Here is a 16676-nt window from a genome sequence, read left to right on the forward strand (position 1 = left end):
GAACTTTAGCTCAGCGGCTCTCACCGAAGCCTTTAAGATTTGTTGAAATGAAAGGCCAAAAGTTAAATGAAATCCCGCCTCCCACCATTTGTCACTAGATGTGGCAGGCCACTTTTAATGTCTTTTAGACGGATGGGTGGTGCACTGGTCTGGGTTGATAGTCCTTGGACTTCTTCAGAACTCCTCTTACCGTAGTATCTTTTAATGTCTTCCAGACAAGTGCGTGGTGCACTGGTCTGGATCATCAGTAGTCCTTGGGTCTTTTTAGAACTCCTCTTCCCATAGTATAGAATAAGTTGTAGGTGCCCTTGACCTCCCATCATTTGTCACTAAATGTAGCAGGTCACTTTAAATGGCTTCTAGAGTGGTGCGTGGTGCACACTGGATGGGTAGGTGATTCAATCCCTTTCGATTTTTTTTTTGAATATCGTCAAGTTTTTTTTTTTTTTCATGTAATAAATGTAGATCTATCGTGTCCGATAAAAAATAAAATAAAATAAAATAAGAGGGAAGAATCGGACAGCCGCTAGTGCAGAATCCCCCCAGATATTTTAGAGTATCTTTGCACAACATTAAATTAAAGAAGCGGAATGTTTCTCCTCCTGCCAACTCCCGAAGAGCTCCAAAATCGGCGTCAGAATCAGCGCAACGCAACGCACGCATTTACCACTCAGAATTTCTGCTCTCGGCTGTAGGCCTAGTGCTGCTACTACTACAACTGCTTCCTCTCCTTTCAGCTGAAATTTTAAAAATCCGGACTTTCACTTCAAACTTTCACCCTCAGTTCCTCTGTTCTTCAAACTTTCTGCATATCTTTCTCTCTCAGCCTTGCTTCACCAGAAAGATGTGAGTGGACGCTTTTATTACTTGCTCTGGTTATGATGGCTTTCTTGAAAATGATTTATATATGTTAATTTCCTCTCTTCTGAATTGGAAGGGAGGGGGAGTTGAAGCCAATGAATGCGGAGCAATTGAGAGAATGCGGTCACCGGATGGTTGATTTCATAGCTGATTACTACAAGGACATTGAGAATTTCCCTGTTCTCAGCCAAGTCCAGGTTTTACCGATACTCTCGTCCTTCCTCTGTTTAACCCATTTCTCATACCCGTGGGATTTTACACATTTGACGTAGTCTTCTCCCTGGGACTAAAGTGGCTTCTTCCAAAAGGCTACTCATTTGTGAATCCTGCATGCGTTTCCGTCAAGTGTGTTTATGCCTGTACACGAGATAATGTGTTTGTTTCTATGGGGGCTAACTACTTCGAAACTTCATGACGGTAACATGCATAATGCATGCTGGGCTTAAACATTGTCTATGACTATAACTGACTATTGTATTATTTTTCCTTCTCATTGAACAACAAAAATTGGCGATTTATTGTTCAAAGAGCATATTGTACTCTGTGCGAATGATTGCTGACAGGATGTCTACTCTATTCTTCCTGTATGACTCTATGCAGCCCGGATATCTGCGTCAGCTTTTGCCAGGGTCTGCGCCGGTTCATCCTGATACTCTGGAAGATGTTCTCGATGGTGAAGTTTCTTCTTTTGTTCTTACAACTTTTTTTTTGTGGAAGTGTGCCTAATGTGATTCTTAACATGGTCAGGTCCATCGTAGCGGGATTTATCATGGTTCTGGAAAACAGATCATAAGCTGTTGAAGTAAAGAAGATAAAAGTGAATTACAAGAAACTTAACACTGTGCATGATTCTTAAGAGATATCTGACTGGAGTGGGAATCGGAATTGGATCAGATAGAAACTTTTATTTGCATCCTACCATTTGCAACTAGGAATTCTCTCAAGTAACCAAACACGACCTTAGAGAATAAAGGAAAAATAGAGCAGAATTGACATTTCATCAATTGCATGGTCATTCCAAATTATCTGCACCAGCGAAAACTTATGGATCTGTCTGCATAATCTTCCTTTGAGACTAATGTACGTTACCATTTTTATTTTTGAAGATATGCAGCGGAAGATATTACCAGGGGTAACCCATTGGCAAAGCCCAAATTTCTTCGCATACTATCCCTCTAATAGCAGTGTTGCAGGATTTTTAGGAGAAATGCTCAGTGCTGGGATCAATATGGTAGGCTTTAGTTGGATAACCTCTCCTGCAGCGACAGAACTAGAGATGATAGTTCTGGACTGGCTTGCCAAAGCGCTAAATCTGCCTGATGATTTCCTCTCAACGGGTATGGATTTCATTAGTTTCTTGGAGTTGGTTCTTTTACTCTACAGCTGCACTCAATTGTCTTTTCTAATCATGCCTCTGTCTAGAGAAAGAAGTAGTCCTCTTCATCCTATTTCTTCTCTTGGGCTAGAATCCAAGCTTTTCAACACCTAATGTCATGAAGCCTGAAATTTTAGTTATTTTTCTAGATAAAGGAGTTACAAATTGGAGAATACTATCATCTGTAAAAGATATTTTCCAAGTGTTTGGTATACTAAAGTGGCTAAAAGCTTTTACTTAAAAAATGTCATTTTTCCAACAAGGTGTTATTTTCGCAAACCAATAACCCATTATTGGCAAATAAGAATTAAGAACTAAACTGAGCATGCAAGGATTCTCTTCAATCCTTTTGTTGGTTATTGAAAGGGTAAGTTACCTTTGCTTAGGTTTCATAAACATGACCTAGCCCTCTCCTGATGCTAATTTCAGCAAAAGGATTTTATAGTTTCAAAATTATTGTTGTAGATGCTATAAAGCCGGCAAGTCTTTGCCGACAAAATAATTGACATTGGCTTCTTCTTCACCAGAATATACATCAGAAAAAAATGTAATTTCAAAAATATTGGGTTAATTCCTGTGTCAGGGCAATTAACTTAAGTGTGAAAGAGCACAACTTGAATATCTGAAAGAGAAGAGCTTGTGCACAAGCTCCTCTTTCTGCAGGCTTCAGGTAGGGATAAATTATTCCAAACTGCTAGCTTTGCATTTTCGTTTATTCAATTGTGAATTGTTTTTATTCTGTGAAGGCTGTTCATCTGGTATTTGCTCTTGCACATATTACTTTCTTACTGCATACTGAGGTTTCAGCTAGGTAAATTACATAATTCTTGGCCTTCTCAAATTTTTCCTGATTGAGACTTGGGTCCCAGGTCGAGGTGGTGGAGTGATACAAGGCACAGCAAGTGAAGCTGTACTAGTTGTCCTTTTAGCTGCTCGTGATAAAGTTCTTAGAAAGATTGGAAAAGATGCCATTGGAAAGCTTGTAGTTTATTCTTCTGATCAAACTCATTCAGCTTTACAAAAAGCTTGCCAGGTGAGGAGATGTGCATAATGTGTTATTATGTATCTCCCCAAATGGCTTTTCCCCATGGCATACAAACAATTTTCTTCTTCTTTTTAATCATCATTGTCATCGAGGGACTGCTAACACATCTGTGGTTTGTGGTAATTCACTGATGTTAGCAGTGCCAATTTTGCTGACAGGGATATGGTTTTGCCATTCTTTTATGTCATTTTAGGCTGCTTGTTGTGTTTGAGGCCTTCGTGTGTGATATTGATGGTTGTGAGTGCGTTTTATGTTTACATTTTGTGGCAGATAGCAGGAATTCATCCAGATAATTGTAGAGTGCTGAAAACGGACTCTTCAACTGATTATGCTCTCTCTCCGGAGTCACTTAGCGAAGCGATCACACATGATCTGGCAATTGGTTTAGTCCCTTTCTTCTTGTGTGCCACTGTAAGGAAGTAAAAAAGGCCTTGCTCGCAGACATTAGGATCAGTAAAATAGATGCATTCTCATTGTTGCTTTCCTGTGGTTTTTGAGTTTTATACTAATACATTACTGAAATTTATTAAGTTCTGTCATGTTTGTTCCAGTTAAGTGTTAGTGAATTGATGTTAATTTTTGTGAATAGCTTATTTTGTGTCTGCTATTTTTGTGTACTCAACTACTGTTGTTGGCTAGGATATTGTCAAGATTTTCGACAGGTCTGTCTTCTAATTTACATACATCGAATCTTTATGTCTTTCCTTCATTTCAAAAGGAGATTTGAGATATTTTGGTTAGGTGTGGAGTCGATTAGTTTATTCACTTTTTGTAATTTTGGCAAGCAGAAACCCTTTCTTTGCTGCATCCTTTGTGGATAAGCCTCTGTTTGTCAACAGTAAAGTTCAAAATTTTGTGTAAGTTCCATTTAAGAATAAAGAATGTTATTAAGAAGAGTAAAACAGCTTAATGAAATTGGGGCTGGACTTTCGTGCTAATATATCTGTTCAACTGGATGTATCAAGCTGTCTACAACAGATATTTTGTGTTGTAAATTTGTGATAGTTTGTAATATTTTGAGCTTTAACTGAAAATTTGGACTAAAAGACCTGTATTTCCTCATATAATTTCATTTTAATGAGTATGTTTCTATCTTTTGAAGTTCTTGGTGAATTGAAGGAGCTCTTGCATGTTGCCTGCAGGTTGGTAGTACATCATCAACAGCTGTAGATCCATTGCTGGCATTAGGGAAGATTACAAAGGTAACCTACTGAGACTGAGGGGATGTATCTACTCCAATATGTGCTGAGAGAATGTCAAATATATTCCTGATTGGTGAAGTTATCATATGCTTCTTTCTTTTCCTTTTGTCTTTCCTATTTTCTCAAATAATGCATTTGGCAATATTTCAGCATTTATGTGTAGCTTATTACTTACATGCTTTTTTTAACTGATTATTTCTATCTCAAACAAATCCTTTGAAGGAGGTGATCTATTTGTAAAAGGTAGATGAGCCCATTGCTTATGGATTGATGTATTCTTTGAAAAGTTTTTTCTTGAAATTGGAATCAGGTACCGAATCAATGTTAATGCTTTTTTAAGTGTCTACAATCAAACACTTTCTGGTGATCATCTTTCAATTTAAACACAAAATGCTTTTTGAAACTCTAGCTAACAGGATGAGAATCTCTACATTTGAATGGTCTTCATTAAACCCTACTAATTTAGTATATGCATGTAATACCTATCTCATTAAATTAATGAGATTTATGTACGATGTATTTACAGAGTAATGGAATTTGGTTTCATGTGGATGCTGCCTATGCTGGCAGCTCATGTGTTTGTCCAGAACTACGCCACTACATTGATGGCGTTGAGGAAGCTGACTCATTCAATATGAATGCACATAAGTGGTTCTTGACTAACTTTGATTGCTCAATACTTTGGGTTAAGGTATGCTGTTGTGTTAACATCTCTAAGCTATGTTATTTCTATCCTAGCAGTACAATAATGTCCCATCTTATTTTCTTGGGGTATCTATTTTGGTTCATGTTGTAGAACTTATTGCAAAAAGGAAAATTTTTCACTGGCTTATCTCATTCTTCTTTTTACAGGACCGAAGTGCTCTAATTCAATCACTCTCAACGAACCCTGAGTTTCTCAAAAATAATGTGAGAACCTGCACTTTGTACTAAGGGGAATCTCTAAAAGGAAACGGTAAAAAGACCTTTATATTGATGAGGGTCTGAATATTTAAGCCTCTGTACACAAACAAACACATACAAATAATATAGCATACATATATTTTCAAAGACCAAGTAAGCTGGTGCAGTCTTATCAACGTTTTTGTTGTGTATCTAACCCTTCTATAGTTTAGTTGAGAAGGATGATATGTCGGTTGGAAGATTTACACAACTTTGCTTATGCCAATGACATTTCAGGCTTCTGAAAAGAACGTGGTTGTGGACTACAAAGATTGGCAAATTCCTCTTGGGCGCAGGTTCAGGTGTGCCATCAGACATTGCCAAGACAAAATGATTCCTTGAAGTAGCAAAGTGTTCTAGACCAATATTAAAACCTAGTATTTGGTGGCTTTAAATGGACTTTAACATCTAATAGAATCAAAAAATCAAATACAAGTTTTAGTTTGGAAATTTTGAAGGGATCCTCTAGAGGTGGGGTCTTTGTCGACAAATTCTGACTGGGATTATTGCTAGCACAATTTGTGTGAGTCTATCAGGCATACAGACTATAGATACTATAGTCGGTAATATAACTGCTCCATATAATTGATACTTGTCAGATTTGCAGTCAGTGGATGTAGATAGAATTTCTTGTAAGTTGAGATGTTCAAAGTAGACCTAAATTTACTGATGAGATTCAAGGAGGACTTAGATCTCCTATACAGAATGCCTGGTTGTTGATAGGAGCCTTTTTGTTGTAACAAACCAACCTTGGGTCATATTTTTTGAATTTATAAGATGACGTTTGGCTGTGAATCTATAACGGTGTTCTATTTTGGTGCCAGATTATCATCTTTTAGCATGTCTCTTTTTCCCGTTTGATAGGTCACTGAAGTTATGGATGGTATTAAGACTCTATGGGTTGGAGAATCTACAAGCATACATAAGAAACCACATCAAATTGGCTAGGGATTTTGAAGAACTTGTTGCTCAAGATTCGAGATTTGAGGTGAACACTAATGTCCTTTACTTGAATGATATGGACTATGTGACAAGCCAGACAGACTTTGTTAGTCTGTTCAATTGTTACTGTTGTATTTGACTCTCATATTAAGTAGCTGTGAACAGCTAAAGTTCTTCATTTGGGAAGATATTACTCTAGATGGGTATTCCTCCTTAATTAGCAAACTTACATGTTATCATTTGCCTATAGTATCTCAATATGTATCTAGGCATTAATTTTGGTTTTACTGATAGGCTTCTGTTTGTATTCCTTCAAACTCCCTTCTCTAAGGAAGAAAGGAATATTGAGAGTCTTAAAATGATTTGAATGCAAGGTTTCAAGAAGTTCTTGACATTTAATTATCTGTCGGAGAGGTGTCAACAGAGATACGAGTTTGGAAGATGTCTCTGCATCCTTTTTCTACATGCCTGATCAGAAGCTCCTAGTAGTCATTACCTGGACAATGAGAGCGTCCATGTGGTGCTGAAGTTTGTTTTTCCTGCATGATTTGGCATTCAATGAATATATGGATTGGCATGAACTGGAATATTGAAAATAGAATCTTAATAATAAGTTTTATGAGAACAGATTTTGTAGTATATTTGTAGAAAAACAGATTCCAAGTGCTGCAATTACATTGGATAACCATGAGAAATTGAAGTTTAAACTAATTTTTTAACCCATTTCGGGTGATATTTTGTGGTGCTATCTGTTGATGGGTTCAGGAATCAATTGAAACTTGAATTTGACAAGGAATTAAGTAAAAGAGCACCTAGAAACTATGAGTCCTGAGAAATTCTTGTTTCTGCGAATAGTTTCCCACTCACATACTTGTGGGTTATAGTTTGTAAGAGGAGGCTTGAGTCTGCAGGATCTTTTCTGGTGAGGCAATTTTTAATTCAGTTTTCAAAATTTTGAGGAATGTAACTCCTGTTGTGCAAAAAGTGACGACATATAGTCCCTCCAACTTAAGTATTCAGAAAAGGCAGAGGTACATTCCTGCTTCTTCTAGACATTTGTCCATGTGCTGTTTGTCTTTCATGTTCTGTTAGCTTCTGATATCTACTCGCACAAAATGCTTCCTAGGCAGTTAATCATGACTGATCTGGGCCGTGATATTCAGTCTCTAACTCTGATTTTGGCTGGCAAAACCACAATATCAATGCAGATTATGTAGTTCGATCTCTACCAAATTCTAATTGACATATTTTGGGTGAGCTTTAGCCTGGAAAACTTCCCCTGCCTTAGTATTCCTACAATATACTCTTTTTGTTGTAAATTAGTTGTTAAGTGTTTTATGCTTTCTTCTGTAAAAAGTGTTGACTTTGTGGTTAGAGAAATTATTCTTTTTTTTTTTTTGGTGAACGTTATGACATATATATACTGCAATTGAACGTATTGATCAGACATCAATGGTTCTGTGCAGATTGTAGCCCCGAGGAAATTCTCTCTGGTTTGCTTCCGTCTTCTGAGTCCTCAAAGTGATGAAGATTGTGCTAACAAGTTGAACCGTGACCTATTGGATGCTGCAAACTCGACTGGAAAGATCTATATTTCTCACACAGTATGCTCAACTTCATTTTTCATCTTTTTTTGCATCAGGACCTTGCGTGATGGTTCTATCTTCACTTCACCACTTACTGTATGCGAAGTGAAGACTATAGTTTCTATTTGTATTTTGTGCCTCTCAGGTCTCATTGGAGTGTAATTTCAAAAAATAATGCAGGTTTTGTCAAACAAATACACATTGCGCTTCGCAGTTGGAGCTCCACTGACAGAAGAAAGACATGTAGTTGATGCTTGGAAGGTTCTGCAAGTTGAAGCTTCTAATCTGCTAAGAACCCTGTAGAATATTGCAATTCTTTCCACATCACATATAGTTATTTCTTGCTCAATTTGTGTATGTGATGCCTAGCATCATTGTTTAAACATCATTTTTATTTTTAAAGAATCTGTTTTTACTTTTTACCTTTTGCTGCGACGTTCTTCGCTGCAATCTTTGTCAAAAAGGGGTACACTGCGAAAGATGTTTCGTGTATTTTTGGCTACAAGCCTTCTTTTTCATTGTTCCATAGTGATTTTGCTCCGGTTGCTCCACTTGGGCTACCAACCTTCCTTTTCATTATCTTTTTGATGGATCCGTCGATATTTTGGTCGTCTTCAGAGTACTTGTTTGTAGTATACTGATTACATGTGTCTTGAGAATTTTCTTGTGTTCTGTTCCTGTATTTAAGTATATTCTCCATTATTGGTCTTCTGCCCAGGGGACTGATAAGGAATTCAGCATCAAGCAAATAATGTGTCAATATCACCACGTTATCCTCTCCGCATCTTGCTTTAGTCACATCAACATCCGATTTTTTCTATCGACTAAATCATGGTTATTTGACTCATGTTGCATAAACTTCAATCCTGCAAGATAGAACGCTCAGGGGATAATTGGATCTTCCATCCTCTATTCCCCTTCTTGGTCATTCGAACTTCTAATCTTAAAAGGCACAAAGTGAAGTTACTGTCCATGTTGAAGAGGACAGCTACATCAGAGTAAGCGGCTGAAAGAGTACAAGTTCTTCCTCTCAAGTGGTTATGCCACTCTAGTGTATCCGATGCTTCCCACCCCCAGCCTTCAAGGAATCAAATCCTAAAGGTTGGAGACGACAAGAGAATTGATTCGACTTCCCTGTCCAAAAGGCATTCAGCTTTAGCTGAGGATGAATCTTTTCGATGGATATACCAAAGGAGATGCTATCTCAGTCTATAGTGCTTAGAATTCTGAGAATGGTACATGTCTTCACAATGGTTCTCCTTTGCTCTGTGTCGAAAAAGCTTGTCTGCTGATCCCGTGGTAACAAAACCAACCTGTATGAAAAAGAAGCAGAATAAAGCCCGTCAGAATAAGTTAAGAAGAGATGTTCTAAAAAAATTCCATAATCCAAGAAACGACCTTCATGATGGGATCAGACAAGCCAACTACCTCCTGTTGAATCACTGTCGGCGTACGTCACCCTAAACCTAAATGGGACATCAACCCGAGAGGAAAATGGAATCGAGCCGATTAATGATTTTCTTTTTTCCTAGCAATCCTGAGTTGCAGGATCTGTCCATGCAAAGAATCTTTTTCTGGACCGGAATTGGAGCAAGAAAGCCAGCTTGCGGTGATGTTTTATGGGTTGCTTGCTACTAAGTTTTATAAGATGACCGTTTTTGTACAATCCAGCCCATAGCAGAAAGAAAAGATTCAAGAAATATGCACAACTTATTTGAATTCTGCGAAATGGGGAGTTTCGTGATTGTCAATGCGCTTGATCACTCTTTCCAGAATAGACAGACTCCAGAGAAGTTAGTAGCAGTATCTGCAGAACTTACTCTTTGTGTTTATTTACATTTCTTAATTAAAATTATATTTTTAAAAATATAACAACACCCTTTAGACCCAAAACAAAAAAAAATAGCAAAAACTCTTTAAAAATTGCAGGCCAAACAGCCTGCGAGTGTCTGGTCAGACCGTCGGCTGGTTTGGCTGTCCTACCACAGCGAGTGTAGCTTTCGGTTTGGCTTTTCTGGGTTTGAACTTTCATCTGTCTCCTTTGGGTGGCAATGATGGGTCGTGAAGATTCCAGCTGGCCAACCCCACCACCTCTGCACGCGCTCAGGAGGAACCAGGCAAATTAGCATCAGCAGCGAAGAGAAATGGGAAATCTTTTACTACCGTCAGGAATTTAAAACGTGGAGCAATAATTTTTTTTTCACATGGGTTTTTTTTATATTAAAAAAAAAAAAATTTGTTGTGCTTTCAACATGGAATTTGTGGTGAAGGAACGAGGAGTCCTTGATATAGTCCTTTGTTGTTGTCCTTTTTTTTTTTTCATCACGGTAGATATTCGAGTTTACACCTGACTAATTCCACAGTGCTCCAACAGAACACGTCCGACCGATGTTAAAGAAAATAACAATTGAATTGCTGCTCGAAATCGAACCCAGATGAAACTCATTTAAAAAGGCTACTTCCACCGGCAGACAATCCAACGCGGGCAGTCCTTTGTTGTTGTCGCTTCTAATAATCAGTCATAGTACTGTAGTGGTGCTGCTGCTGCTGTTATGCCTTTTTCCTTGTGATGGCGTGCCACAAAACTGCAACTTTAGTGTCTCTCCCGCCGGGGGAGGGGGGGGGTGGTGGGGTCCAAAAGCCAAAAGGCAATGCATCTGGCAATTAGCACATTTTAGCGATTGGAATATTTGGTAGCCGCTTGAGTTGCAGACCTTCTTTTATTACTGCTTTATAGTAACAACAACTAAGCCATTAGTTGGAATCCACTCCAAATTACAAAGCCTTTAATCACAGGGGACTTTTAATCTCCGCCGACCCCAGCTAATGGGCGTGATGTGTACGGTTTTCCACCAAAAAGGTGTTGGTTCAGGAATTCGGCTGGAATCCCACGGAGAAGATGAACCCCAAAAGAACTCATATCTTAACGAGTCATGATTCCAAATCTTGTTTGGCCCTGATGTTCTAATCTTGGCTAGACACATCCCGTCCAGGGCCAAGGAAATGCCTCTTGATTTGCATTTAATTTTAAGTGAATGCCATTCGAATATCATTGCGATATTAGCAAAAGCTTCTTTAAGCATGATTGATAGTCTTGTTATGAGTTATGACGGGGTCCAGTCAAAGGAACATTCCGAGGTTTGATCGCTGTGTTGGGGGGAATAAAATAAACGTCATTGGGATATCAGGCATTCGAGTATGTACCAGAAAAGCCCTCGGGATTCCCAGTTAATGGGGATGTTTTTGTTTGGCACAGGCTGATTGGTTTGGGAATTGGGACTAACATTTTTGTGCTTTAGAAAAATTCCCGGTTAATAAAGATAGTTTTGTTTACAAGGGGAAGAGCCATAATTAGGGATGACAATGGGGCGGGTGACTAATAGGGAGGGGGTTGGGGCGGGGGCGGGGGAATTTTTTCCCTCAGCTTAAAAACGGGGCTTTAAAAAAAATAAATATATAAAATATATATGTATATAATTATATATATAATATATAATTTAATTAATTACAAATTTATGATAATGATATTATTAGTTATATATATTATATAATATCTATTAGTATATATAATATAATTGATATTATTAATTATACTAATAATTATATATGTGTACTAATACAAATTATTAATTGGTTATACTAAGTTTACTAATACAATTATATTAAATCCCTAATTACACTTAATATAATAACATTTTTTTCTTCAAAAAAGCACAAGCACAATAATGAATTAGTGATTGTATTTGTGCCAAAAGTGAAAACTTGACTGTTTTAGTTATATTTATTTCATCATGTTGGATTGTATTCAAATAATTTTTATTTGATTGTTTTTATAAGTTTCAATTGTAAAATTACAATAAATAATAATTTGATAATGTGTTGATATTTTAGTACTTGATTATTTACTAAAATTTAATCATAATAAAATTATATAACAAATTTTTATTAATTCCGTGAGGACATCCATAAAAGAAGCGAGGCGAGACAAGGACGGGGTGGGGGAGCGGAGGACGGGGGATGGGACGGGAGCGATAGGAGTTTATAGGCAACGGGGCAGGGGATGGGAGAGGGTCCCGCCCCGATGCCATCCCTAGCTGGAATCTCTTTTGACTTTCTAGTGCCACAGCGTCGACTCCATCCTAGTAATAGGAGTAGGAGCCTGGGACTAGGAGGAGCCATTACTTCTCCCTCACACTTACACTCTCTCAGTGTAATTTTTTTTTTTGCGTTATTAATAAATTTAAATCATATGCTACATGATATTAATTTAAATTTAAAATTCAAATTATGCACATATAACATACATTTTAAACTATTAATGTAAAAAAAAATTAATATATTGCCAGTGCATCGTGAAAAGTTAATTCATAAATTATACCCAATAGTAATTAGCAAGTGTCAGTAGAATTCTTTGCTAAAATGTCTTGGTTTAGTAACTAGGAGTAGGGATTCAAGATTTAGAGATTCCAAGTCTAATAAACCATCGTTTGATAAATCAATTCAGTATTTAAACTTAATAGATGCAACAGGTGCGTTTGATAACTAAAATTAGACAATTGAATTAATTAAGTGTCATTGAAATTTTTTAGGTAATACTTGTTCTTAAAAATAAGTTATGCACTATGCATTTATTACAGACTGCGATATATACTTAAATATATTTGATTTAATACTTAACAATCCAATAACTAAATGAATTCAAATTTTAAATTTATCAAACCGTCCCTAAATCTTCTTATCCTCTACTTAAAATCTCACCTCTTCCCTATTAGAGAAAAAAAAAAATTTGTAAAGGAAGTGTTTGGCAATCTCTAGCCATTCTCCATATAATATTCATACCATTAACGTCATCCTCCATCTATCTTAGCGTTAGCGTTAATATAACCTGGGTGTAAACTTTGCATCGTTTTGACCGGACGGAGAATGCCAAGAATAAATTACTGTGAGTCACCGCGACAAACAATAGGGAATCCTTTTTTATTTTTCTTTGTTTTGTGCTGTGAAACACTAAAATCTTTCCCAAATATTCACATTTTGATCCCACTTGGCAGCAGCCCGCTGAAACAGCTGCGAAGTACAATAGAACATTTATATTTGTTTGAACAGAGTAGTATTATTTAAAATAATTATTATAATATTTTTTTATAACGTGTGATGTATATAAAATAAAAAAATAAATAAAAAATAAATTTATAATATAAATAAAATATTATTTTAAAAAAATTAAAAATATCCAAACAAACCTATTACTACCTCTGTCCCGTTTTGTTAGTCTTGATTTTTTTTTTCACACAGATTAAGAAAGTGTAATTAATTTGGTTGGAAACATAAATTTAGATTAATAATTTCCTAAAATACCCTTATGCTAATCACGAAGAGTGCCAATTAATATCAGTTACAATTAATGGGTTAATATTGAAAAATCTCAATGTATTTAATGTAGTGGGTTAGTAGTTCACAACAATATATTAATAACAAGATATTTAATAAGGGTATTTTAAATAATTTGAAAGATTACTATATTTCTTAATGAGAAAGTGGATTATAATTTGGGACAGACAAAAAAGGAAAACAAGACTATCAAAGTGGGACGGAGGGAGTAGTATAATTTTGAGAGGCACTATCTAGAAAGTACTGGCACATTTTCCAAGATATTTATCCAAAATGTCAGTACTACTAGTGCGAGTGCTGATGATAACGACGCTCATTTTGTTTTTTTCTTTTTCAAATATTTGACCCGAAATTTCTGGTAATTACGGTATTGGTCTGGGGATTGCCTCCGGAGCGTCGGTAACAACGATGCCGGAGGGAGAGAGACGCAACGACAGCTAGTCAGCAGAAATTTCGGCAAACCTATCCTATCAACCCACCATGTCTGCAAAAGTACAGCGGCTGCAGGGTCATACTGTACTACTACTAAATACTACCATGACGAATTTGGAATCGTGGATCATTATTCATCCGTAGCTTGATTACTAACGCTCCCTGTAGTTATACAAATTCCAGAAAAAATTGGTCGTTGTGTCGAGAGTGTTAAGAGTTTGAGTCCCACTGTCACTCTTGACGAGTAGTCTGTAAAAAAACGCACTTTATAAACCGTCTTATACATAACTGATATCGATGTATCTTTGTCTTAGAATCGGTAGTGGGTCTGTCTTCCTTCAAAGCTTTCGTCGTTCTAGTAATGATAGCACACTTGTTGTCGTTCTAGTAATGATAATATATCTGTCGTCGTTCTAATAAAAACAAAGTCACCGTATCGCGCGTTCGAATCTCACTACTATCATTCTTGTTTGATAGATAATCTGCAAGAACCACTGTATATCATGTATATATGTGTTGGACTGACCTTTCTTCCTCCAATGAAGAGTAATAGACTAATGCCATTAGACGTTTAGATAAAAGGAATATTATTATATACTCTTTTTTTTTGTGATGCGATGCACGTGAGAGATAAAAAGATGATTGAAAATACGAAAAGGTGAATTGAAAAATGTGTTTACGAAGCAGACAAAATATTATCTGGGATAATTTGTCATCCAATTAGGGATAAAAAGGCGATGTATATGACTAAAACATTTAATATATATTCAATATAATATAATGGTGTATTTATGCACATAAAATCTAAACGTATACAGTGATCGAACAGAATCGCCCAAAATACAATTGTACCGAATCTTTGTCGTTGTCGCGGGCGCCAAAGAATAAAGAACAGCGCGCAGCAGGAATGCAAGGTAATTATCGCGTTTGAGGACCAAGCAAGTGACCAGTGAGGCGGCTCGAAACAACGTCAACAAGACACAGGAGTGTGAGGCGGCTCGAATTAAAACTTCAACAAGACACGAGAGCGTGGAGATTAGACCAAAGAAAATGACACTTGAGACCAACAAACTCCGGGCGGCGTTAATTTATTGACGATGAAGTACTATTGACGTCAACGCTAGTACTAAAAATTACGGTCCCTGGCAGCGGCTGTACCGGACAACATGGGCATTAGGATTTGGGAAGCACTTATTAATCCCTGTGTTAATCAACACCCAACACAGCCTAATCTTAATACTCAACCACCTTTTCCTCAAAGCAAGCATTTTGATTTTAAAGATTAGTGACACCACTGCTTTCTAATCATAATCAACAAGCGCCGTTTGAGTATGCTACCGAATCTCATGCAAAATTAACTGCTGCGGTAAATAACTATCTTTACGTCTTAATTTTGATGGAACCAATTCGCACTAGCTAGCTACCACATTTGAACCCATTTTCCGGAACAAAAAAAAAAAGAAGAAGAAGAAAGAAATGGAAGCAACATCGTCATTATGAAATGCTCTTACTAATCACTAGGTGTTAGTCAAAATCTCTCAAAATCATTATACGATCTTCAGAATGATCATCATTGCAATTGCTTTTGCTGTGGCACCGAGAAACAGAGACTTATTTTATTGCCTTCTCTTTTTGGCATCTGCCGTCCGCAAAATTAATGCACACTTTCTTCTAATGCTCTGCTTATTTCGATTCGCACCACTTTTGAAATCCGTAACCATTTTTAGAGTGAAATTAGGCTTTACAGTCATTTTTCTGTCAAAAAATTACGTCATTTTTCATGATTATATTTTTCTATTAGTCACATACATCAACTCGCTATAATAATTTTTTTTACAAAAAAATGCAATCCAAACAATTTAGAAGAACGAAACGAAACGAAACTCTTAAAGATAATCAATACTTGCCACATAGAGACAATTCTCAAAAAAAAAAAAAACAAAAAAATCCTTCATTTATCATGTGTCCTTTCAGGCTTTTGCAATCCATAATAAATATTCAGCCGATCGATATGGTTGTTAGTAATAAATAAATACCATAGGAGAATCATACGTGGATGGCTACAAGAAATCGGGGTCTTGACTAACTGCGTTAATGAATCATCCGTGCTTACCTCAAAAAAGCAAAAAAAAAAACTCGTACGTTTACGTTTTGCATGTGCTTGTTTTGTTTTGGATTCATCCCATGTACGGGCTTTTATTTATACAAGTAAGTAGTAAGAATCAGAAGAATCTTCATGCGGCTAAATAAATTTGAGATTCTTTCCAAAAAAGTGGAAAATTATTTGAGTTGAGTAACGCTGTGCGAAATGAATGCATGCAATCATGAGTCCATGATGATGATGGCATCACCGAGTCTTGATAAATGCGCTTTGAGAAACCTCTGCGTCGGGTTTCCTGATCCTGAGCAGCTAGCCAGCAAGCTACCTTACTTAGCATTTCCTCTTCTTCTCTTCTCTTATAGAAAACGGGCGAAGTAAAATATTAGTAGTAGTGTTCCATTTGGAGCTACGGTGCTTTTTCATAAAAACGCATTTTCAGGTATTAAAAATATTTATTTTTGAAGTGTTTGGTGAACTCCGTTCCATATAATAATCAAATCAAGGGCGGAGCTTTTAGTGTTAAAATTTCTTCTAGCAAAAGTTAAAATTTGATACTTTTTCAAAGAATAACTTGTGTGTTTTTTAAAAATAAAATATTAAATTTAATTATTTTATTCTATTTCATGAACTAAGTAACGAGATAAATATATTTAAAATTGCTCACGATCCAATATAATAAATACTTATTGAACCGTGAATCCAAATAATATATAGTTAAAAGTACTTGAACTCTTAATAAGTGTGTTTATTAAAAACTTTATTTAATGACATACTTTTCAATAAGTTATCGCAATCCCAA

General features: G+C 36.5%; 1 protein-coding gene and 1 long non-coding RNA gene across 3 annotated transcripts; one reads left to right on the forward strand and one right to left on the reverse strand.

Moving 5' to 3' along the window:
• Window positions 1-520: 520 nt before the first annotated feature.
• Window positions 521-8529, forward strand: LOC113714399 (phenylacetaldehyde synthase-like). Of its 2 annotated transcripts, XM_072081834.1 has the most exons (13): window positions 530-846; window positions 938-1058; window positions 1462-1534; window positions 1968-2198; window positions 3106-3269; window positions 3552-3692; window positions 4424-4483; window positions 5010-5174; window positions 5336-5392; window positions 5663-5727; window positions 6290-6413; window positions 7834-7971; window positions 8134-8529. In XM_072081834.1, coding segments are annotated over exons 1-13 (1464 nt in total). In that variant the 5' UTR covers window positions 530-844; the 3' UTR covers window positions 8257-8529. The 2 variants fall into 2 exon arrangements, 1 of the variants encoding a protein (XP_071937935.1); XR_011841442.1 differs by lacking the exons at window positions 7834-7971; window positions 8134-8529 and having other exon boundaries at window positions 521-846; window positions 5336-5438; window positions 6290-6374.
• Window positions 8306-9722, reverse strand: LOC140037520 (uncharacterized). Its single transcript, XR_011841448.1, has 2 exons — window positions 9352-9722; window positions 8306-9266 (listed from the first exon to the last, which is right to left on the reverse strand). It is a non-coding gene; the product is annotated as an uncharacterized lncRNA (long non-coding RNA).
• Window positions 9723-16676: the final 6954 nt, after the last annotated feature.

The sequence above is a fragment of the Coffea arabica genome, chromosome 1c (assembly GCF_036785885.1).
Source record: "Coffea arabica cultivar ET-39 chromosome 1c, Coffea Arabica ET-39 HiFi, whole genome shotgun sequence".
Classification (NCBI taxonomy): domain Eukaryota; kingdom Viridiplantae; phylum Streptophyta; class Magnoliopsida; order Gentianales; family Rubiaceae; genus Coffea; species Coffea arabica.

What these genes read in the sequence shown, in the direction of transcription:
- LOC113714399 (XM_072081834.1), top strand. An exon ending in TCTGGAAGATGTTCTCGATG is followed by an intron (nt 1,535 to 1,967) that starts GTGAAGTTTCTT and finishes TTATTTTTGAAG; the next exon opens with ATATGCAGCGGAAGATATTA. An exon ending in CATTAGGGAAGATTACAAAG is followed by an intron (nt 4,484 to 5,009) that starts GTAACCTACTGA and finishes ATGTATTTACAG; the next exon opens with AGTAATGGAATTTGGTTTCA.